This window comes from Phyllostomus discolor, chromosome 3 (genome assembly GCF_004126475.2).
Source record: "Phyllostomus discolor isolate MPI-MPIP mPhyDis1 chromosome 3, mPhyDis1.pri.v3, whole genome shotgun sequence".
NCBI lineage: Eukaryota > Metazoa > Chordata > Mammalia > Chiroptera > Phyllostomidae > Phyllostomus > Phyllostomus discolor.
In genome coordinates, this window is record NC_040905.2 from 30096422 (window position 1) to 30121933 (window position 25512).

Here is a 25512-nt window from a genome sequence, read left to right on the forward strand (position 1 = left end):
TTCTTGGTTTCCAAAGTTTATTAAAAATCAAAGAATAGAAAAACTTTACATAAAAATATGTCAATTTAGCTTCCACATTGTTGTCCACACACAAAAAAAATCGAAACATGATTTCTTCTCGTTAAACCTGTAGCGCGTGACCACAGTGGTAGCCAGGCCAATTCATTCCGCTCACCATGACGCGGGTGGGGCGCGGCGCCTGTGCCTGCAAATCGAGCTTGGAAACGGGCACCCGCGGGACACTCGCCGCCGTCCCCGCAGTGGTGTCCTTGATGTAGTGTAACAGTCAATATTGCTAATGCGTAAAGATTAGTACAGGCCTACATATCAATTTTTATAAATATTTCTTTATCAATAGGTTCACAATTTAAATATCTTTAAATATTTTTGATAGCTTTCAGTCATTAAGAACTGCAGACAAAATGTGCTACTCTATTCTGGAATGCCTCCTAGAGAACCTGCAGTCGCAGCTGGCAGCTCTCAATGATAATGTGGGCCAGTCCTGCTAAAAAAAATAAAACAAAATAAAAAATAAACAGACCATAGACAGTTTAAAGCTTGCCCTTGCTGGGTGTCCATCACATTCAGATATCCTCTACACATCTATCTAGTGTCATGGTAACGAGTGTCTCCTCTCGGCGTTCTCCACTAGTGGACTTCGAAGGCCGACCTCCCTGTAGTGCTCAGCAGGGCCGACGCCCCATCTTACAAATGGGAAGTCAGATGACCTGTGAGGTGCAGTTCACTCCCAGGACAACTGTAGTGCTCCAAAAACTCAGGGTTAGACAGGATGGATATATTCTCGTCAAAAAAAGGTAACAAAGACAGTGGTTGTCATGGCAGAATACACTTGCATAGTATACCTGTATGCTTCTCAGGCTGGACGCCAGCAGCTCCCTGGCCCCAGCGCTGGGCTGTGCTCTCCTGCAATACATTAGGAATACTCCCTACGGCGCACCGAGCAGCTCGAGTACTTCTCGTGTATTTGCTCTTAACAGAACGAATGCATACTGCTACAGAGATTCCTCAATGGAATCAACATAATTCCTTTCTCCACATTCCTAAAACTGGGCACCATTGTCCGCAATGATATTCACCAGACCCATCATTACAGGCTATGTTACTAAAACTGACTGAAGCATGTAGAAGTTCACATTTTTTTTTTAAGATTTTATAATGTGACAACCTCCTCTCCCCTTAGAAAGTTAGACTTCTGGCACTTTAAATGCTGGATTTGTTGTCTAGTTTAAAAGAACCAAAAACCAAAACATTAAAACTCCATGGTCAGAGCGAGACGACAGACAGGCCGGACGGCGGAGTCGGCAGGCAGCTGGTCAGAAGACTTGGGGGCCACGCCCCTTCAGAAAACTGTGGGGGCAACCTGGCTCCTTCACGCACTGAGGGGCTCCCCTCCCACCCAAGAGCAAACATGAAAATGAACCCGAGCCCCTCACTCGCGGCGTTGGCAGCAGTGCTCGTCAGACAACCGGCCGACTCGATGAACCCAACTTAGAAAATGCAACTTGGGAAAGGACCTAAGCTTGTTTAAAAAAATTCCCTCCTCCCTTAAATATAACTTACATGAAAATATGAAATTAAATAAAAAATATTTGAGTTATTGCACAAATCATAAGTTTTCAATATTTACATAGAAAAACAGTTCTGAAGTCTGAAACAAAATGTGAGGGCAGTAAAACAATGGCGACCTCCCATCCTGTCCACCAAGGAAGAACCGAGTACGGGGTTGATCTCTGTGGCTCTGACAAACGCAAAATGAAAACACCCAACCTCAAAGGAACAGACACGGCTACTGAGAAACAAACGCCAAAGCCGACTTCACCCCCTGCAGCTCCAGGTCCAGACCAGCCTCTGGAAGGATCCTGGGAAGGCAGAAAACAGCGTCCACGTTGAATAAGGCTTCACAGATGAGCACAAGGAGCTGTTCTTTAAGATGGACGTGACCACCACACAAGGAACATGCAGAGTGATCAGCGGCGGGCGTTCGAGGGGCCCGGCTGATGTGCTAGATGCTGGTCTCAGTTCCTGCCGGGCGGGCGCCGAGGCCACCCGGATCAGTCTCGGAAGGGTGGGGGCCAGGAGGTGCCGCCAGGAGCTATTATCTGCTGAGACTGACGGGCAGGCTGTCCCTCGTGTGAGTGTGTTTTTTCCTCCTCCAGCCGGTACGGTTATACTGGTGGTGTCCCCGGTTGCCCACAGGGGGCCGCACACCTCCACTGCCCACGGAGCTGTAGCTGCCACCTTGGCTGTGGTTGTGAGAGCCCTTCATGGCCAGCTTCATGCCACTGTGCTGCTAAAGAGATAAAGAGAGACAGCAATGATGGACAGTGTTATTTCAGAGGGTGTCCAAAATAATTTTCAGAGTTACATGTATAAATGTAACTACTCCTTAACTGTTAAGGAGTTGAAATTACATTCAGCCCTTTGAAGGCAACCACAAGGCTAATGTGGCCCGGGTGAAAATGAATTTGACGCCCCTGCCTAATGTGTGGGATCTGGGCTTAGATTAGCCACAAGAAAATGGGAAAACACATTTGCAGGCACCCCAGGACCTAGAAAGCACACGAACTTCAGGCCCTGCCAGCCCACCGGGCCCTCTGCAGGGAGCCCGGGCAAAGCCCCAGGGAGGGAGTGAGACTGTGGGGATGCAAACACTGCAAGGGGCCGCACCAAAATTTTTCCTGATTGTTTGCTTCTTGAAAACCAAAGTTGTTAGCACATAAATTAAGAGGTAAACAGAAAAATAAAATAATCATTACTCCAAACCTTATTGCAAACTTCAGTATTATGCTAACAAGTTCAACAAAGAAATTAAGAGGAATATATAATGAGAGGAATTAAACTGTATCAAATTTTGAAATAATTTCTTACCTCTTTTAAAGTTTTGCAAGGGAAAGCATGAAGCTGAACCACCAGAAAACAAATTCCATTTTTGAAAGCCCGTGGAAGGCTCTCTTTGGAGAAGAAAGCACTGCCGATCACGAACCTGCTTTGGTAGGTGCCGGGGACCTAAGCTGGACGGGGGACCTACCTTATGATAGAGGTGAGGGCTGGAGAGCGGGTTGGGAGACGCGGACGGAATCGCCGGGGAAGACATGTGGTGCACAGCCTTCAGTGCTGGGGTTCCTTCAACACCAACTTGTCTACAAGGAACAGGGGCCACCCCCAGGGTCGGCGGAGGTATAGTAAACCTGGTCTGGGGACAGAACACCAGAGACGTCCATAAGGTACATATCCAGCACAGGCCAACCACCCCACTTCCAGGGCTGAGCGCCAGAAGGCTGCCATTTGCAAAAAGGCTCATGAATCCGGTCTGTGTTTCACCAGAGCCTCCCAAGATTTTGTTACAAATCAGAAACATTTTATGTTCTAAAACAGCAATCACAATAGGAACCAAAGTCAGAAAGTTTCAATATTGATTAAGGCCAAACAAGACCAAACAATTAAAAACAAAAACTGAAGTCATCAGAGTAACTGTCCCTTGAATATCTGGACAGAGCCCACAGCAGTGACAGCCTGCAGATGGACACCGAGGCAAGGCGGTCCCTGCCTCCCCCGCAGTTTGCCTGCACACCATCCCGACACAGCACAGGACATGGGGTGAACCCCCTCTTCAGACCTTCGGAAACCACACTGTTCACACCTGCAGCCCTTTGCCCCACAGACCTCTGGAGAGCAATGGTGGCCCTCCTTGCACATCATCTACGTTGTTTTACAAATTGTAACCATGTTGTAGAGACTGGCTTTCCTTTTAAAATGAATTAATGTGATGGTTTTATACATATACATGAGGTCTGTCTAGAAGAAGTCCAGCCATTGATAATACAATGAGAATGTTTTGCACCACATCAATGTAACCTGGCAGCAAAGAGAGTGGAGTGGAGAGTACGCATGTGTGAACAATGATGACTTCACTGCACTAATCAGTGGGGGCAGTAGATGCCATTGAGTGAGCATGTGTGCTGTGTGGCAATAGTATTAAAAATGAATGAATGAGTAGAACAATATATCTGCATTAAATTCTGCATTAAGCTTGAACATTCCTCTGTGGAAACAATTCTTATGGTTCAGAAGGCCACAGCTATGGGCAATTGGTGATTGGCAGCTTCATCATGACAATGTGCCCACTCATGCATCACATCTCATGCAGAATTTTTTGGCAAAACATCAAATTATCCAGGTGACTCAGCCCCACAGCCCAGATTTGGTGCCCTGTGACTTTTGGCTTTTCCCAGAACTAAAATCACCTTTGAAAAGGCAGAGGTTTCAGACTGCCAATGAGACTCAGCAAAATACGATGGGGCAGCTGATAGAGACTGGGAGAACTGTGTGAGGTCCCAAGGTGCCTACTTTGAAGGGGACTGAGGCTTCATTGTTCTGTGTACACTGTTTCTTGTATCTTCATTTCTATTTTTCGTAGTGTGTGGCTGGATACTTTCTGGACAGGCCTTTTATATTCAATTGATATATAATTGGGAAGTAGGTACAAAATTTATTATTTTTGAAATGGTCTTTTAGACTTACAGTTTTGTCTAAATTTTTTTTAAAAAGTAGGCATTCTAATGGAAAAAGCCCTATAAATATTGCCTATGTGAAATAATATAATCAACTTGAAAAATCAAAGTTTATATTAGACCACACAAGCAGGTAAACACTGTGATTTGGAGGAGAAACAGGAACACAAGCCCACTTCAGCCGGGGGACAGCATCACAACCCCTCTCTCCAACACAGCCCCAGGATGACGGTCTCACACTGTGTAGCAGTGTGATCTGCAGAATGACAGTCAATCGGACCTTCTCGAAAGCCACTGCAGCGTTTAAGAACCGAGTCTCCTCACTGGCAGCACTGCACGTGGTGGACCTGGACAACACTGTCTTTTAAAGAATGACAGGAATTACCCACTACCATATCCACAAAAGATGAGAATTTCCTAAAAGACAGAAATGTATCTTCCGAAGGCTTTTCATGCTCTTTTCCTACATCAAAGGTGTCAGCCACTCCTACACGGTTCCTGACGGCCCTTCACAGGATGGGCACCAGCGGCCACGTACCTGAGTGTTAGTTGTCATGACCAATGTTCTGGAAGTAGTGGACTGAGGTTTGCCACTCGGGATGGGCAAGGCGGTGGGCAAGCTGGCCAGCAGAGGAGTGGGCGCTTGCAGACTGAACTGGTAAACGCTGGGTGTCGTGCAGGGTGGCGTGTCGGAATCCTGCGAGAGGGAGGAACAGGGAGGGCTGTACGAGGAGATGCGTGGCTTCTTAAAGTCAGGAAAGAAAGGCCTGCAGCACACTCACTGTGCAAAGCTGCTAGAATCCATCCACCACTGCTGCTCAACTACAGGCAGCCCAAAGCTGCTCATACATCCTTCATTTCAAACGGAAGAAAAACATAAAGGAAGCACAGAAGGGACACCTAGACTTAAATGTTTTATTCCAAATAAGTTTTTTAGAAACTATTCAAGAGGTACTGCAATTTTATTGTCAGTGACATCAGTGTCCACAAGAGGCCACGTGGGCCACTGAGACTGGCACTCACAGCAGAGTGGGGGCCATGTGCACACTTGGGTGGCGTCACACACACACAGAGAGTGAGGAAAAGTCCCTGCTGTGGACGTTTTCCACAAACACAGACACACTCACAATGTCACTTCCAGAAAGCGAAGACACGGAAGACGCAGAGGAGCCCGAGGAGAGAAGCTGGGGGCTGGGCAGAGACAAGGTCAGGCGCTGGCTGTAGGGCGGCTCCGGGTCTCGGCACTGCGGCTGCTCCCCGTCACATGTGCTTATTCGCTCTTTTATCTTAATTCTGTTGTCTGCGGAGAGAAAAACACAGCCCAGGTGAGTCCCCTTCAAGGAGCGCAGATGTAAGGGTCCTCTGAGACAGCCACCAGCCCCAGGTATGACTGAGCCTTGAAATGATGTTAATGAGACAGACAAATTGAATTTTTAATTTTATTTAATTTTAAAAATTATTTTGTTTCAGCTATTGGAAAACATTTAAATATATTTGAAACAACTTGTGTATGTAAATAGTTTTCAACTGCACATCTTATGAAATCTAATTTACAGATCAAGTGTTTCTGGTGGAAATTTATCATCCTAACTGCAATGTGCTGCAAGTATAAATACACACTGGATTTCAGATCTCATACAAATGGCAGCTGCAAAATATGACACCTGTCCAGAAAGTATCCAGCCACCCGATATGAAAAAAGAGAGACATTTATTGAAGATGACACAGGAAACACTGGACTTATAGGACTATGACACCTCGGTCCCCTTCAAAGTAGGCACCTTGGGACCTCACACAGTTCTCCCAGTTGCTATCAGCTGCCCTATCGTATTCTGCTAAGTCTCATTGACAGTCTGAAACCTCTGCTTTTTCAAAGGTGATTTTAGTTCTGGGAAAAGCCAAAAGTTACAGAGTACCAAGTCTGGGATATAGGGGGGCTGAGTCACCTGGGTGATTTGATGTTTTACCAAAAACTCTGCATGAGATGTGATGCATGAGTGGGTGCATTGTTGTGATGAAGCGGCCAATCACCAGTTGCCCCTAGCTGTGGCCTTCTGAACCATAAGAATCGTTTCCACGGAGGAATGTTCAAGCTAAATGCAGATATATTGCTCTGCTCAGTCATTCTGAATGTGACACCACACAGCACACATGCTCACTCAATGGCATCTACGGCCCCCACTGACTAGTACAGTGAGGTCGTTACTGTTCACACATGTGCATTCCCATCCACTCTCCTTGGCTGCCAGGTCATATGAATGTCGAGTAAACCATTCTCATTACATTAACAATGGCTGGACTTTTTCTGGACAGACCTCATATCTCAATGACTTTTTACACTGATTACATCTTAAAATGTTAATATTTTGTACACTAAATTGAATAAATCATATTATCAAAATTAATTTCACCTGTTTATTTTCACATTTTTAAGGCGGTTACTAGAAACTTTAAAATTCCATGAAGCACACTTTATATTTCTACTAGATAGTGATGGCCTAAGTCTCATAGAAATACTAGAAATTTCTCTTAATTTAAACAATTTTCCATGAAGGGACAAAGAGATACTCCTGTGTGAGTGGTCAGGAGGTGAAGGATAACGCAAGGGAATAATCTCTCACCAAGGTCGGGTGCTGGGTGGACCTTGCTGCCCCACTTCTCCTTGATCCACCGCCGGTAGTCAATCACTTCCTGAGTTACTTTGACGATTCTTCCTAAAGTACTATAAAAGGACGAGGAGGGAAATCAACACAGTACAGCAGGACTGTGAAGCCCATAAACCCTCCCCAGTAGCTACTTTGTACTTTTAACAATATATTGTTTGCTAAGTGAAATACAGGAAAAAGTTAAAATAATTTTACAAAACATGTATGACTTCTGATGTTCAAACCCAAATGTACTTTGAGATTGCAGTATAGTAAAAGCAGATTCTTATGCAGAAGTCCTTGAACCTAAACTGATCTACAAAAACTGTTTAAATCAAGTGCCTACGTAGAGAAGTCCACCCTCCCAACCAACATGATCATGGAGATCTGACATTCCCACTTCCCACTGCACATCAGGGACAGAGAGACAGAGCACCTACTGTGGGGCCCACAGTGCTGCCTGCAAACAGTGAGTGGATGGAGGCTGCAAAGCCATGGCAGCTCCACCGCCACCCTGCCGGGCCTCCTAACCAACCTACTTGTTCTGCATCCTGCCCAGGAGCAGAGACGACAGCACTGTTTCGAGCACCACTCACGGCGATCGCACCATTCTTCAGCCACTCTGCCCTCGCCGCCTCTCTCCGTCCCTTAGTCCCACCACTTCCACCGCAACTGCATGAAGGCAGTCACTAGAAACTCTGAAATTCCATTTGGCACACACTATATTTCTTTTGGATAGCACTGGCCTAACTCACAATTTTAAATTAAACTCTAATGGAAAAACTAGGTATTTTTCTTAGTTTGAATAATTTCCCATGAAGGAGCAAAGAGATACTCTTGCATGAGTGGTCAGGATAATGCAAGTGAAGGAACCTCTCACTAAAGTCAGGCACCAGGTAGACTGTGCCACCCCATTTCTGGGGTTAGAAATAAATACTTCTCACTAGCAAGGAAAGTGTACACTGTAAGTGTCCCAGGACGCAGAATGATGGACCGCTGTGCCTAAGAGAAAAGGGATGGGGCCTGCAGACTCGAACACACATCCACGTAGAGCTGACTATTCACATGTTGAAGACTGCCTTAAGAAAAAGCGTCCCATTCCAAAGTTTTATATTTATTTTTTCATCCTCACCCAAGGATATTTTTTCATTGCTTTTAGAGAGAGAGGAAGGGAGAGAGGAAGTGGGGAGAGGGAGAGAAAGAGAGAAACACTGATGTGAGAGAGAAACATCAATTGGTTGCCTCCTGTACGCATCCCAACCAGGGATCAAAGCCGCAACCTACGTATGTGCCCTGACCGGGGAACAAACCCTCAACCTTTTGGCGTCCGGGATGACGCTGCAACCACCTCAGCCACACTGGTCAGGGCACGCTCCGTAAAGTTTTAAAAGCCAGGAATCACCTCCCTTAAACAAAATATTCTGAAAAAAGAAATGCTAACTCCTCAAATAAGAAATTCTCAACTCTTAACCTTGGAATATATCAAATACGGTCATCCTGAATTCCTAAAAGGTCTTCCTTTACTGATATTTTCAAGTTTTACTAAAATCTGATGGCCCATCCATTAAACTTCATGACAGCCAATGACAGAGGCAAAGGGTGCCAGCTTTGCAGAGGTTAATGAGGGTACAAGTACCATGCCTCTGGAGCCCAGCAGAGGTGTTGATTGACTTCTGTTACCTTTCAGAATCTCTGTTTGGATAGGACCTCGCAAGTGGTGACACGGCATGACTCAGAACAATGTAGGCGTAGTCAAAAACCTGCTTCACCTGCATGGCCCCGTAGGAGCTTCGGCCAACATCGTTTCCTGAAACAGAAAGGCAGCTGTAAAACTCTACCGAACATCTAACCATCAAATGTTTCTGATCTTCTCGTGTAAGTTATTCTGAAGTGGGCCCTCACCACTCAAACATGTCCAGACCCCAGCAGCAAAGCCGAATCGGGCACCTGCAAACACATCTTAGCTAATCGTCACACGCCTCTTACAGTATTCACAGGCCAAGGGCCCTGATCTGCATCACCAGACCAGGGTCCACCCCCATGAAGAGAGATGTCATTCACCGAGATGGAGTGAGTTTCCGAGACTCAAGTAACTCCCCAGGTGGCAAAAAAAACTCAAGGAAGTCAAGGCAGCACCCTGATCAGGCTGCCATGGTGCTGACTGGGAGCTCACTGCCACAGGCGGTGAACCTGAGCACACCACAGTTCAGTCAGCACCCATGGGACCTGCAGAGCAAACCCTCTACCCAGAACATTCCAGGTCTGAGCTCCAGGTTTGGGTAGCAAATCAAATGAAGCCGCCACTGAAGTCACAAACCAAGCCACAGTTAAGGAGCTTAACTTTAATTTTAATTTACATGAAACTTCACAAGTTAAATTTTTTTTAGAAGCTGTGTTCTAAGTACTGGAATGTTCTTTTCCAGATTTATTTATAATATAACCTAGTGATAGGGTGGGGTTTTGTTTATCAAGTACATTCCAGCAAACACTGAAGACAACAGAAATGCCCCCAATTTAGCTTATTACCACAGACGACAGATGATGAAAACCTGTCATACTATGCTGCTGGGAAAACTGCTGCTGGAAAGGCATGGTATAAATCATGTCACTTACAAACAACAACAGAAAACAAGAGTCAGTATGTTGTCTTTGGGACAAAAATTAAGAAATATAGTTCATACCCCAAAAGCCATAAAACAAAAATCATTAAATGAGGATATTAAATATAGAAAGAAGTAAAAATCCAGATGCAAATGACACACTGAGGAGAAAAGTAGTACAGTACGTACAACACAAAAGGTTTCCCTGACACACACAGGTGTCACAGCACAGCAGACGAATGGACAAAGTACATGACCCAGACAAAAAGAAACGCAAAGGGGCAGTGTACCTGGAGCTGATATCTCCACCACCTTTTCTGTCACCTGTCTGTCACTGACTTTATCACCAACAGTTAAGAACAGTGTCTCACCTAATAGATGCTCAATAAACATTTGTGGAATTGACAACAATGTGTTTAACCTCACTATCATTAAAGAAATGTAAATTATGCAAATTAAATTAAATTTATATTGCATGGTTTTATCAGCTTGGTAAAGACTTAAAAGACTGTCACCAAAGGTTGGGAATATGAGCACCCTGAAGTAGGCTAAAAGGAGTAAAACCGGAAAACTGGAGACCTGCCCGGGGCTCTTCAGGGTGGCAATCCTGTTACGGAGCAGGCCCTACACACATAAAACAGTGGTCTCAGATATACTTTTAAGTAAAAAACAAGCTGCCAATCTGTTTATTATCTGATGCCACTTATGAATTAATAAGGCTACAATAATGAATGTTAACTTAATACTGATTTAGAAAAAAATGGGAGAATACACACCAAAATGGGAGGGGATTATGGCATACTTCACTTTTCTGTTACATACTCCTGGAAGTTAAATGGTTTATGATGCATATGTAATAGTTTTATAATTAAAAAGTAAACTTTTTTCCTTTATTCTTACCATCTCCATTTTTCTGAGTGACTATAGAATATAAACAAAATTGCAACTCTGCAATAAGTAATTAGAAGCATTAAATAAGGAATTGCCAACTGTCACTATTAACTGTTGGGACAGCAGGAATCTGCATCAGATCCAATGAACTGCCTTGGCTCACAGGGCCCAAGGACACACCACCACCACCACACCAGCACACCAGGGAAGGGATGCTCCCGCATCGCTCAGGGCAAGTGCAGGGTGAGGTGCCCTTACCAGGCAGCAGGGGGTCCTCAATGCACAGCATCGATGGTCTGTACCCGCTGGTCATGGCTTTCATGATCTCTTCTTTGGCAATATAGGCACCTCCTTCTTTTATTCTAATACCAGTTTTCAAGTAATTAAAATTTCTTCCATAGAGTTCAAAAAATTCTACAAGAAGCATTCCAAGGTTTTCATCAGCTCTCCGCGCATCAATTCTTGGATGCAACTGTAAAAGCAATGGACTGAAGTCATTTCTAAAGAAGACTGCGTGCGATGAAGTCTACTATCCAGCAGTCTCCTCCAGCACTCACTCATGCCCCGTCACACAACGCTCAGAGCAGCTTCGGGGAGGCACTACCAGAGCTTGGCGAGTCGTACTCAACAAAGAGAGTTCAAAAGAAATAAACCTTTTATCTGAATGTTTGTACTACACTTCAGTTCTCTGAAATTTGTAATCCATACAGCAACTTCCAATAAAGAGACATCTGCTTAACCACAAGTTCTCAACTACTGATAAGAAAGTGTGCCATCACCCAACTATTTAGTAAGGGGCACTGACCTCTTTTCCTTAGAATGTCAAAAAAATGACAACAGCCAACACAACAGTAGCCATCTGGTGTGAATGAATCAAAATTATACCTTTTTTTTTTTTGTAAAATTGACCAAAACTATATTTCCTGCAGTGCTGCAGAGTTTTAGGAATTAGTTAATATTTGCCAAGAGATGGGAAAGCCTGAAAATCTTTGATCTAGATGGCAGAAGTAATTTTAAAGATTCTAATCTTAATTCCATTGTTCCAAAATACAATCAATAGGGGGCAGTATTAGATTGACAATATCACAGAAAACCAGAATGTGAAAGGATTTTAACCATGTATAAGAAATTAGTACTGTATCATCATATTTATAGCAAACTGACATCCCTGCTTGTCACAGAGATTGGCATCAGCCTCACAGAGACTGGTATCAGCCTGACTTGAGCATCACAATTTCTTTAAGTAGGCAATGGACTTCTTCCAAACCTAAATGTCTGTCTACTGATACCCTCCTGAGTCGCTGATTTAAGAGGCTCATATGTGAGCAACGCAGACCTGTGCTGCCCGTGAGGATAGCCATGAGTCACATGTGGTTATATATTTTTAATAAATTAAGACAATTAATTAAAAACTCTGTCAGTCTTGCTAGCCACATTACAAGGGCTCAACAGGCATCTGTGGCCCTCTGGCCCATGGCTACCTTGCTGGACTGGACAGAGAACAGTGCCAGCTGCACTGAGTTACACCGGGCAGCACATGGAGGTCAAAGTCCTGATAGAAGTACAATTTACAGCGCAGAGCTCCATAAGGAAGTCCTAGAAGTATTTTTAGGGCTCAGGGCTTTGACTTCTAGGGATTTGCATGTTCCAAAAGCACAAATGTAGCATTCTTAGTTTTGTTTTATCTTACTCCCTTCCTTATTCCTTGCCTTTTAGACAAAATCAAACACCTGAGAAATACCCAGGGCAAGGTTGGGTCTTATCTCAATTAGCCATGAAGTGAACTCAGGTGCTACAACAGTCACAGCTCTGAGGCAGAAGGGGCAAAGCACGAAGGGATGTGGACATGACGACGGCAATCCCACCCCTGCTAGGCAAGGCTCCGGGGGTGACGGGGCGCTGCGAGGATCCCATGGGGAAGTAGTTCAGCAGGAGGCACTTAGCCCAGAGCAGTAACAGTGAATGGTAAATAGTTCACATCAGGAGTGAGTGAGGAAGTAAGTGAAGAGAAGGTTGTGTTCAATTCAAAATCATGTCCAAAAACCAGGGAAGAAGGGCTATAAGGGCAGCATCATGGAGGGGAGAGTAGAAAACAAGGCAACAAGATTAAAATGGAAACAAAAGGCATGGAAGGCCATCTTCACCATTCTTAAAGCATCTCTGCAAAGGCAGGCCAAGGAAGTCAAAATACTGAAAGCAGTGTACCAGGAGTTATGCTGGCTACTAACAGTATTCCTGATAAAGAGAAAATGACCAAATTCTGGACATAAAACCCTGACTAAGCCCAATCCCAAACACAAAATTAATAATAAACCTGGAGGGAAAGTGTTGTGCAGCTAAAATATAGAGGGAAGATCTTGTAAAGAACAGAACCCTTCATTCAAAATAATATAAATAATATTTCAATTTACTTAAAGACTTTTATATTATGAGTATAGTTTATCAGTGTATCACAGTATTTAACTTAAGTAGGTTTTCTATTGACAAATTTTTCCCTGGTAATCAACAAAATAAGGGCAATATATAATTCAAGACAAAATACTGAAGTTCCGTCAATCTGGAAAAAAAAAGGCTCTTTTAAGGACTTTTTACCATATATGGTCTCAAACTTTTCTCTCTTTTTTTTAGATTTTATTTATTTTTAGAGGGAAAGGGAGGGAGAAAGAGAGGGGGAGAGACATCAATGTTTTCAAGAAATGTATCAATCAATTGCTTCTCACATGCCCCCAAATGGGGACCTGGCCCACAACCTAGGCATGTTCCCTGACTGGGAATCGAACTGGTGACCTTTCAGTTCACAGGCTGGCACCCAATCCACTGCACCACACTATCCAGGGCTCAGACTTTTTTCTGAGACAGATGTTTCAGTATAGTTAAGCACCAAGAAAAATGGTTTCTTACTGTCTATTGAGGTATGAAGGGTTTGTCTCTCAAGATATTAAAGTTTAGATTAATTAAGAGCTAGAAATCAATCTCTCCTAAACCAAAACAGAATAGTGAAGGGAGAGGAGGACTGCCAGGATCCACACAGCAACTGGTCAGAACACTGAGGAAGAAGCTACTCCTACATGAGTCTCACTGGAAGTGTTTTGGAGAGAAAGCACACTCACCTGTAGAAAGCTAATGGCCATTAAAATTAGGCTGTATGAGCTAATTCCACCAGTAAAAACTTCATTCAGGTCCCTCTGCAGGAGGAACTGTTTCAGTACTAAAATCAAGTAAGGCAGCAATGAATACTTCTGTAAATTCCAAAAGAAAAACATTTACTGGTTAGTTCATGTACCTTTGAAAACTTCTTACAGAGCAATTTTACATGGTAGAAAAGAAAGTCTCCATCCTCCTGCCCCTTAGAAACCTCTAGGCTAATCATCCTCAAACCAAAGGGCCTAAGAGTACGTTATATGAGGGACTCATTAAGATCCAACTGGGGAGCCCCTCCCTGGGTTATGAGGTGGGCTACTGTGCATGAAGAGAAACTCAGAGAATGAATGAACACATTCCTTCACACACATTCCCACAGCCTGCTGCATGCCAGGTGGAGGTCCCTGCAGGCGAAGGGGTCGGGGGTGGTGGTGCAGCAGTGAGTGAAGGGAGGTACCAGGACTAGCACAAAAACCTTCAGCACTCAGAGGCACTCAGAGAAAAGCAAGAAGGGGTAGAGGGGGGACAGCTCACGAGGTAGGGGACAATAGTAGGGTGAGTGGCCAGTCCTCCTGTAGGGAGAGCAGGGTGAGGATAACAAGGAAATGCAGACACTGGAGAAGGGGTGGGGGACAGCGGAAACGTCTGTTGTTTTCAAGTCTGCTGAAGTAGAAATGAGCCTTCAAACAGGACATGATGCAGAAAAAAGGGAAATGAAAGGAGCAATGTCCCTGAAACTGTGGGAAGAGGCAGTACCCAGACTACAGGTGCTGGGTGGCCTCTATCAAGGATGTCACCATTTCCACTGTAACAGGAGGAAAGACCATCTGTTTAACTGGTCAGTGTCCAAAATCGGTCCCCTCAATAAACAAGTCTGCTCTGCCATCCTCAGGCTCAAGACTAGGTAAGTAAATCTAAAGTGTGTCATGATGCATTCACCGTCCAGTGGGCCCTGGACTCCCTTGCAAATCGGGCATGTGGAGCTGCAAGGACGGTCATTGTGTAATAACCAGAAAGAACAATTCACAGAGCTCTCTAAAAGAACACTCAACTTTATGAAATGGTTAGCCAAGGAAAGTAAATCAGAAGAACAGCTAAGTAGTTTCAAAGTTATCATTCAATATTCTTTCCCTAGAATAATATTGTAGGATAAGTAATTCAACTGCACAGTCTCTATTCTAATCGACAGTTTAAAGTTTTTAACATTTATAGGAGAAACAATACCCAACATTAACATCTTAAGTCCCTGTTTTTTTTTTGTGCTAACTTGCTGAGAGCAGCACCTTCATATAATTCTTGATGAACTCCGCTGCCCGGACCCCAGTCTCCATGTTGAAGCTGATGTCGACTTTAACCTCAGTCTCCTGGTCTGTGAGTTTTATTATTGGTACCTGCAAAAATTTAATTTGAAAAATCATGCTTCAATACGCAGCAGTCTCCATGGTCAGGCATCAAAATGTTTCCAAAGTTGTACAGAGATGCTTTTGAAATATTATTCACACAGTGGGCTTGGGGATTAAAGAAAAGGGACTCTGCCAGGGTTAACCTCGTTAGTCCCTGGAACCCAAGGCTTCCACCCTTAGTCCCACCCACAGCTCTGCCTAGCCTTGCTGGCATGACTCAGCACCTTGCCAGTGACCAAGCATCAATCACAGACACCATATGCGTCTGCCAAGGGGGTGGGGGCAAAGGGGAACAGGTGCCTGGGAGAAGGAGGAAGAGGGGTGAAGGCCCAGACTGCACACGCCTGCCTACCACGAGAAGAGGCCAGCTAAGTCCTGGCTCCACCACAAGCGCCTGGTGGTGGGGAAGAACTTCTGGGCCCCAAAATGTGCTTGCTAGAATTTCTGAAAACATCCAAACTAACTTCAAAGCTATTTTTAAAATTATAATCTGTACTGATGTTGCTTCTCTAAACAATTTTACTTTGGGTTTCAATCTCTAAAACTAAAAAAAAAAAAATTTCCCTAAAAATCAGAGAATGAAAGGCCATTTTGGAAATACTCATCAACTGAAATTATCAACAAAAGGCACTCAAAGCTGGCCTCATCAAAATGCCCAAGCAACTATTCAGATCTCCTCCCCCACCAAAAATTGTGTTTTTCCAGAAGAAAAGTTAATGTCTTATTCATTCAGCCTCTAAGGAATAAAAAGGAAGTTCCCTTCACCAAAACAATCGGGGTCTAGTTAAACGTTTAAAATGTCTAGAAGTCAGTACAGAAACACTTCTCAGCACACAGTCTGATCTAAAATGCTCACCTGGGACCCACCGCCCAGGACACCCCAGTGAGAGTGGACCTCTGGCTACACAGGAAAAGATATGGCTGTTGAACCCACCCTGGGCTAATTACCTAACCTCTCTGTGCCTCAGTTTCCTCACCTGTAAAGTGAATGGTAATAGTTTCTGCCAATCAGACTAGCTTGGAGGATTAGCTGCGATAATACCTGTGAGTGGTTTTAAAACCGACTAAAACTAATCCATGGTGCGAGAAGGCAGGGGAGCAAACGGCTCCACTACACGAACAAAAGAAAGCTCCCATCTTAATTTCTGACAATCTTCTTACAACTAAAAAAAGTTACTCTGGCTTCATATAGGTTGAAACAAAACTTAAAAACCAAATGTTAACCTGCAGTACAGGTGAGCTAACAACTATCACACAACAGGCAAGTAACCTACAGTTCCTGCACTGTCTCTAATCTTGGACTAAAGGAACCTTGACCAGTACACTGCAAAACCAGTCTCATTTTCCAACCTCTCCCCAATAAGATGTTTTTCATAAATCTATATTTTTGGAACAGTGAAAGGAACAGGTAAGTTTTTCTTTCTGAAGTCTAAGTTGGCAAATAGGAATCTTTTCCAAGGCCATAAAAGCCATGCTTTAGTCATTCAGTTACAGACTCCAGAAAGGGCAGCAACTGCACATGTCTCGTTTCAGCTACTCACATCCCTTCCTTACACACCCTAACAGGCCCACAGCAATGCTCCGGTGCCGAGAGCGGCGGGATGCTCTCCCAACTTGCAGTTCAGACTGTCATCGAACATGGTGATCCCAACTACGGGAAAACAACGCCAAAGCACATTTATACCAGAAACAGAGAAGTCTCCAGAAACGTAACCACGACCTGAGGCAGACAACCTCAGTGAATCATACAGGCATCAGGGCAGGCCCACACTTACTGTAGCTTTGTCCAGGACTTTGATGGAGCCCGGCTCGGCCACGTTGTGCTTCCTCAGGGCTTGCTCCAACAGCTGCAGAGGAGGACGCTCCCATTTTCCAAAGACCACTAAGTCAATGTCACTGGACAAAAGAAAAGTGGCTGTGAGCTGCTCACCTCGCTACTCAGGAACACAGGCATCTGGGGTGGGCTGGTGCCAGGGTGCACATGATCCCACCTCCTTTAAGGGCCACAGGTAACCTCATTACACATATCCCTCTCAGGGAGAGGAAACACAGCTTGCGAAGTATTTATAACATAAAGACTGGAAGCAAAAAGGCTGACAGTCTCCCAACATTACTATGTGATAAGGGACTGAAATAAAGCGCCTGCCCCTCCTGAGGTTTCTGTGTCCTTACTTCTGTGCTGTCTACACTGGATCACTCTGCTGACCCGGGAATCCTGGACACCTCGAACCTGTTCAGTTCCACACCGGCCCTGCCAACGCCAACCCTGAGATTGTAGCCTGAGATTATAGCCTTTTTAGTCTCCAAATGCTAATGATGAATTAACAACAAAAAAAGTAGACTTTTAATGAAACAATGTACATAAAATTGATTTGGATATTAAAAGAGTCCTTGATAGGGGAAACACTAGAGAATGACTTTAGAATGCAAACTTGTTTGACATTTCTCTATCAAATAAAAATCCTAACAAAGTACTGTTTAATTACAATTTTGCTTGAATCTTCATTAAAATAAAAGATCAATTTTTCAAAACGTATCCAAAAATACCAGCAGAATGTTTTCTACAGCATTTTCCCCTCAGGCCTCTTACTCATCTTCTTTATGCCTCTCGTGTCCAGCACTTTTGTACCCCATCAAATTAAGTACAAGAGGGAAAATACAAAGCAAAGCAATCAATTATCATAATAGTAAATTAAATTTTATTTCCTGCAATTTCCCCTCCGTGTTCCATAGTCTTTTCCTTCAGCTCATACTTCTAGCCTTAGATTTGAATACTGGGAACCTACTCTGAGCCCTGAATACAGATAGAGACACCACCATCCCCCGTCCCCATAAACACAAATACAACAGGCACTCACCTCGTTGGAAGATAGAGACCAGTACTAAAGCTGCCAAATATCTGGACCTGAAAGAGAATGGCTGTCGTAAAACAGGTGGCAATCCAGTCATCCTGCCACCGCTTCTCACTGCAAGGAAGGCCTCCCTCCCACTCCTGGGGAAAGTTAAAACTGCCCTGCACATCAGGGGACACAAAACAACCCAACGAGATCTCCTTCACCTTTAAATTGTAGACCTGTCCTGAGAAGGTATTTTTAAAAACTCAAAATTAAGAGGCAAAACAATTATTGGCCTCACTCACACCTGCCCAAGCCAAGGGCTTTTTGGAACTTGGTTCAAACCTTCCAACAATTTTCAAACCCGAAGCTAGGACACAGAGGCGGGGGACTCTCCCAGGGCACTGGAGTTTAAAGCCTAGGATGTAAGTCACTTTAAAAGAGGAGGGGAACTGAGTTGCCGCCTGGCTCACTGGGGGCACATGTGCCCTTCAGCAGCTCAGCTCATCCCCATCACTGGTAGGTCAGCAGTGACAGTCACTGGTCACCACCAGGGCAGGCTGGCTGATTAGGACAGGAGACTGTGGGCGGGCCGTCCTATCTCAGTCAAAGGACGTGTTCAGTGCCTGCACCAAGCATAGAAATGCCAGTGGCCCTCACCTCAATGGGCACTCGTTCACTTACTGTACAGGTGGTGTATGAGGAAATACTTTGTTTTCACAGAAATTAACTTACACTAAGATGAGTGGTGGGTGGAGGGGAAAAATTTCTAACCTTAAGGTAAATTTAAAAGAAAAATAATCACACTACTCCAAAAACCCTTCCACGAAACCCATGGTCCTTCCTCACACTTGCAAGTGTCAGGAGGGTGAGTCAGACACAGACCCCCGCCCCACCCCAAGGGGTCTGACTCAGCAGGCGCATTGTCAGCCAACTCCCAGCGGAAGTGCTGCTGCTTGGCCCAGGACCACACCTGGAGTATCCCCGCCTTGGGCCAATGAGGAGACACAGGTCTGCACAGACATGACAGACACGTTACAATCTCAGGTGCTCATGTACGTGCAAGCGCAAAGACTGTACTCACATCAGCCGTTGGCCAAAGATCTTTAACCACAGTTTCAATCCGCTTCACCACCTCTCTCCTCATGGCTGCTTCTTCAGGACAAGGGGACATGAAGTTATAAAAGTCAATGATTTCCTCATGAAGTCTAGTGGACAAAAGAGAAAACACATTAGAGTTACAATGGAACTTAACCACACTTTTCACCCTTTCATTAAATCAGCATGGCACTACAGTATATTTCTGGCCACTCACAACCCACTTTCTCTTCTCTTCTGAAAGTACATAATGAACACTCTGTGATGGACCAATTAATTACACAGTTGTTTGGCACCACAGATTAACACAAGTGAACTCTGTTAAGACCACCTACCAAAACTTTTGATTGGCATTTTAAGAATTATCCAAAAGAATCCTTTCAGTGACCTTACATTGAGAAACGGAGAATTTCACCCATGAAAAGTAGAAGACAATTCCAGCTGATGTGTCACAGTAAAGCACGTCACCCCAGGCATGTCACCCCAACTCTTATGTGCTCTGAGCCATGGGCACCTCTGGGGCCCGCGCTAAGCATGGATGGTCTGAGACTGGCGAGGCAGGGACATGTGAGACAAGAAACACAGGCGTGCGCCTGAGAGTTGAGTCTCAGCAGTCTGGCTCTGCCCTCCCACCCACTGACAACCTGCTGGATCTGGTGCCCAGTGCCTCCCAGCCTTGTTACACAGAGACCCTGTCCCTGGAGGTAGAGAAGCCCCATGTAACTCAGCACTCGGGTGTTCTCTCCTTACACTCAGACACAAGAATGTCAACAACCAAACACACGTGGGCAGGTATGGCCCCTCCCTCCCTTCCCTAACAGAAGTTTTCAGCACAGAGGAGTGAGCTCCAAAAAGCCACGTTACAACACCTCACCTCTGCCTCAAAAGTCACTCTGTCACTCTCAGCCCCATGGGCACAAAGCCAGTCCTGTGGGGGTGGCAATGACTTGTGGAGTTAAGTTTCAGGGCCAATGACCTGCTCCACAGAGTCCTTCTCGGGGGAGGAAAGACAGTCATCCTCCATTTCTTTCAGAGATTAATTAAAGGGAGGGGAATGAGCCAATCCTAGAAGTTGTGACAAATCAAATTCACCGGCTTCCAACTTTGTTTAGAAAAGCAAATAAAAGACGAAACAAAAGTAGCTCAATAATAATATTATAATAATAATGTTAGCTCAATAGTTAGCAAAATAGTCTACATAACAGCAGGCAACACTTCTTAACAATATTTCTTTAATATCAAGTTAAGAAGGTAAGGAGCATCATGCTATTTTATATATTATATGGGGCTCTTGTTCAAGTCTGACTTCAATTTTCTTACCTGATATACTGCCTCCCCCACCCCCAAAATTCACTTCCAGTGACCATTCCTGACATTATCAGCAGGTCTGAAGGCTACTCAAGGCCACTGAAAGCACAGAGGGGACTCCAGCAGGAAATCAATCCTCAACACTCTGTTTATGGTGTATCTGCAGTCACAGGCCATCACTGGAACCTAATTTTGTTCACCGTGTTTAACAAAAAAACAAAAACAAAAAACAAACAAACAAAAAAAGCCCTCACCCAAGCATGCTGCCAATTTAGCCAGCAAGAATCCAGTTTTTTAATAAATCCAGAAAAGTAGAAAGTCATTCAACACTAAAATGCAATATGTTTTCCAAAACATCTAACTCCAAGATATTGAGGATAAACCCTCTATTATTTCCACAGTGACTGAACACCAACTACACACCAAGCATTTAACCATCTCTCTTCCAGCAGCTCAGCAGACATGTTCAAGTAGGAGGTGTCACCTAAAATTCCCAACATTTGGAAATGTCGTTAGTAGGTCTAGATGTATCTGGTTAGGAGGTTCACGCCCACACCAGTGAAGAGCCACAAGTGACTCCTCCCCTGTTGGCAGGACCTGGCTGTAGAGAGCAGTCTGGGCGAGGGGGGGTGCACTGGGCTCCCTGTGAGAACAGTCTGTGCTACGGACCCAGCTGTCACCCTGGGTGAAAAGTTAGCACACCTGAAGCACTAAGGGCACACGCTCTCCTGCACCTCTTAGTTCTGTCTGATAACAGGAGTACATAAATATAGAGACAAAAATTAAGACATGGGTCTAGAATAATTAAGATATGGGCCCAAAGTAATGGAAGAAGAACACTAAGGCCAGTGTGCTAAAATTCTCTCCATGTCCCACAAATGTAATACATTAAATCATCTTGCCAATGGGGCACTCCAATTTGCCAAATGTCACTGCAGATCTGCACTTGCAGAGTAGAACATCCTGTGAATGTTCTCTCAAGTTGTACACTTCTGCAATAACAATGTAAGACAGGCCCTCCTCAGCTTCCCGGGACCCTGGATGTACAGGACAGGGAAGGCGCAAAGGGAGCCAGTCTGCACTCTGCACAGACACGGCCCGATCTGAGCAGCACTGTCGGTTTTCTGGCTTCTGTTGACGGGCTCATGACATAAGAGGAGTCATCTAACACCACCCCCAATATTTTAGGAGAAATTAGTGATGGGGTCTCAGCATGCTCACATTCCCAGAGCAGGAAGGTGCCGAGTGGGACACACAGGCCTCCTGATGTCAGTGGCGTGTCCCACCAGTAATACACACTGACAATACACCCATCTGAAATATGTACTAATGTGGATCTCAAAGCTAGCAACTGCTCCAACAAACACTACATGTAAGAGTATTTGGGCTCTGCCTTCTGGGAATAGAAGACACACTGCCCGGTAACTGGCTGGACCTGTAGGCTCTCACTAGCCAAACCCGGCTGGCCCTACCTTGAGGCAAACTGGGGCCTTGAAGGCATTGCATGACTCCTGGAACCACCAAAGGACTGTGTGGCTCTGGACAGTGATGACACCTTTGGTACAGAAAGACAAAGGCAGGCCTAACAGCCACATGACCTCTGGGCAGACTCGGGAGGCAGACAGCTGCCTCCTCCTGCTGGGGCTCTGGGCGGAACCCTCAAAGGAAAAAGGACCCACCACGGGTGAGAGGCAGGGGGATCAGGCAGTGAGGGAGGACTGCAGTGGGGCCCCAGAACTGTGGAAGCAGAGCAATCAACAGAAGCCACAGGACAGGGGACGCAGTGCCCTCTTCCTGGCTAAGCCCAGCACTCCCTCTTCCCCCACCTCACTGCATTCTTCAGGGCCAAGTAAGTGGTGATGGACTGGAGTCTGTCTCCACCCAGGTAGGCAACCTACCAAGCCCTGGAGAAAACGGGCTCACCCGCCCACTGCCTGGTCTCCAGCACCGGAACAGTGTTTGCTTGTGGCAAGCATTCAATAAATATGTGTGGAATGAATCAAATCAAGTTTTGATAAATATTTTGCTATGACCCTGTCATTTAAAATCTACATTCACTACAAAATGACATCAGAAATTAACATTCCAAGAAATAGTATTTTACGCCTATAGTGGCTAACTTGATTTGTTAGGAGAACCTATTTAAATGGCCAACTGTCCTTTTAGAGATATGAACAGTGCTAAATAAAACACTTTGGATTACTTTATTCAATACTAACATTACAAGTAGTTTTCATCACTTTAAAAAACTGCATATTTGGGCAAGAACAATACACTTTCACAATTGGGTGCTACCAGCCATGTGTCCAGCCACCAGCATCAGATACAACGCCGGTCATTTTATTAATCTATTACTTCCCATATTGAATATACCCATACACTCAATTTCCCAGTTTCACAGAATTACAACCATAAAAAGTTTTGATAATTTCTTCTCAAAAACAAAAATAAGGAAACTTATCCTTCTCACATGTCAAAATCTCAAAAGAATCTCACAGCTGACAAGATACCTCCATAAACACTACACTAAGTCACCTTACCCACAGACAATTTAGTCACCATTATCTCTGACAGCCCAGTATCAGTCCACGAGCATTCAGTCTGCCAATCTCCCAAGAGGCTTTCTAGGCTGTGACCACCAAAGAAAAACCTCTAAAAGGAATCACAGAGATGGCATCTCAAAACCAGCACGAAACTATGACCATCTCTCAGGAGGCCCTGGGACACTGTTCCAACCCTACTCCAAGGGCAGAGTCTGCTGACTGACTACCTGGTGTGCTAAGAGGGCACAGGGACCATCCTCTCCAGCAGCTCCAGGCAGAAGCTACCAGGAGACTTTCTCAGATGGTTTCTTAAGGATGTAGTCCCCACAGCCCTTTTGCCTTCCCCTTCCTCAGGCCCGAGCGCTGACCTGTGGCTGGCCTCCAGAACCACAATCCCCATGTGGCTCTGCGAACAGCGGTCAGGTGTGCGGCCAGCAGGCAGGCCAAATCCCAATGGGACTGCATCACCATTACTCCATTACTTCTGTTCTTCGTAGCCAAAACTAACCCTCATGGAGTAGCCTAAAAACAACAAAGTGAGATTCCCACACCTTGTTCTACATTTGAAAATGTTACAGACACATAGTTAAAATTTTTACTTGCAGAAAATCAAAAAGAAGAAGAAAATAACCACAGGGAACCTTTAGCTACCTCCAACTTGAAGGAGGACTTTCCCAACTGCAATTGAAAAACAACATTCACAATGCAAAAACTGATAAGACTCCAATAGTTACAAAGAAATTCTATCAAAAAACATGTTGAGTGTAAACAAATTGAAAAGCAAACGACAACTACACACGACAAAAACGGTGTGGATCTGACTCTGCAGCAAGCACAGTCCTCTCACGAAGTGCATGGAGACTGGGACCTGGTCCACTCTAGGAGAAGCTGGCCATTTATCCACCTCTGAGCCCCATGCCATTCCACTTCTGGAAACCGGTGCTAACAAAACACTGAAACATACACAAGAATCTGTAAGGCATGCTCACTGCAGGGCTGTTGGTTATAAGGGCATTCCCATATGAGGAGACGCTGCCCACTCATTAACAGGAAAGATGCATGCACTGATATGGAACAATCTCATGATAGACCCTGTGTAAAGACAAAAGAGAGACATGGTCCCATTTACAGATGAATGTTCAGCCGCATATGCATGTGAACACACCAGAGGTCTACAAGACCACATGCCAATAGGGCTTCCTCCCCAGGAGACTGGGATGAGCTGGGTGAGAGAACACACACTTTCTACTCCAGATACCTTTGTACTGCTTGAGTTGTCTTTACAAGAATGTACTCAACATATACATAAATTTAAAAATGAAAAGGAAAAAAGATAATTATACTTTTTAGAAGAAAAACAATAATGGCATACACAAAAGTTCACCCATGAGAATATTCACTGCATCACTGCTTATATTTAACATTTGGAAGTAGCAAAATGTTAAATACAACATAAAACAAGTCAACTATATTTCTACATCACAAAATTACTTGTGATTTTGATATCCTTTTTGCTATATGCATTTTCTAATTTTAACAATGAATATACATTCCTTAATTAAAAAAAAAAGGAAAAGAGTATCAAGTCAGTCAGGCTTCTAACCCCGGATGCCCTTTCCCACTCCAGCTCATAAAAAGCAGCGCACTGACAGAGTGCGATCATTCCACCTGGGTGTGGATCATGGAGGCCAGGCCCTAGCAAAAACATGAGCAGCAACACACAGGCGAGCGGGGCTGCCACAGGGAAAGGACAGACAAATCCATGTGAACCTAGCAGGGTGCTGTGAAGAGGATATCCTGAATGGAGCACTTGGGATGTGGCAACTGAGGACCTCGATTTTTAATTTTCTTATCTGAACAGTCATATGTGGCCAGTGGCTACCATCTGGGATAGCCCAGTTCTGGCTGTTTCTTCCTTAACTCGACCCGAGACAGCTGAGTAACACTGGACTCAAAAGAAGGCTGACGTGGACAGCCCTACTAGAACACACTTGTTGAGGGTTTCCAAACTGTATGAACGGCTTCCAACTCCTCTCCCAGATCCTCATTCCTTCCTTTCATCCTTGGAGCCAGAGAAGCCAAGAAAATAGGAAGTAGCTCCACACAGAGAACGGCAGGCCTGACTTGAGCACCCCTCACCACCTGCTCACACCCTCCAGGAGACCAAATCAAGTGATAAAACACTTTCTAGTGGGTCCAGAGACTCTCTCTCCAAGCTTTCTCTAAAATAAACATTTTAAAATCTTAGACCTAAATGTGGACAGGCAAGAGTCATGTGAGTCAAAATTAAGCATTACAGTTTTGATATAACTTAAACACAATACTTACTGCTACAATTTTGAAACTATGGTTTAATAGCTTAACTAGATGTTAGTAACAATGGTGCCCAATTAGGACACTTTCCAAAGTAACTGATAGAATTGAGCAAAGTGCAGACTACTCTTCCATTATCACTAAAATGCACTTTTTTCTTAACATTTAAACATGCCATGTATGATTTCAGTTACATGCATAAGA

General features: G+C 44.5%; 1 protein-coding gene across 2 annotated transcripts in view; it reads right to left on the bottom strand.

The window, feature by feature from the left end:
* The window catches only part of TENT4A (terminal nucleotidyltransferase 4A), a 42887-nt gene continuing 17375 nt past the window's right edge, over positions 1 to 25512 (bottom strand). Inside the window, exons 2-13 of one of the 2 annotated variants that reach the window (XM_028515456.2) lie at positions 19131 to 19254; positions 18071 to 18117; positions 16988 to 17108; positions 15093 to 15200; positions 13779 to 13907; positions 10927 to 11140; positions 8858 to 8984; positions 7154 to 7254; positions 5660 to 5832; positions 5071 to 5229; positions 3050 to 3214; positions 1 to 2308 (exon numbers count right to left, since the gene is read on the bottom strand). In XM_028515456.2, coding sequence (XP_028371257.1) covers positions 2117 to 2308; positions 3050 to 3214; positions 5071 to 5229; positions 5660 to 5832; positions 7154 to 7254; positions 8858 to 8984; positions 10927 to 11140; positions 13779 to 13907; positions 15093 to 15200; positions 16988 to 17108; positions 18071 to 18117; positions 19131 to 19254 — 1660 coding nt within the window. In that variant the 3' untranslated portion in view covers positions 1 to 2116. Of the gene's footprint in view, positions 2312 to 3049; positions 3215 to 5070; positions 5230 to 5659; positions 5833 to 7153; positions 7255 to 8857; positions 8985 to 10926; positions 11141 to 13778; positions 13908 to 15092; positions 15201 to 16987; positions 17109 to 18070; positions 18118 to 19130; positions 19255 to 25512 lie in introns of both variants that reach the window. The other variant, XM_028515445.2, reaches the window with a different exon arrangement.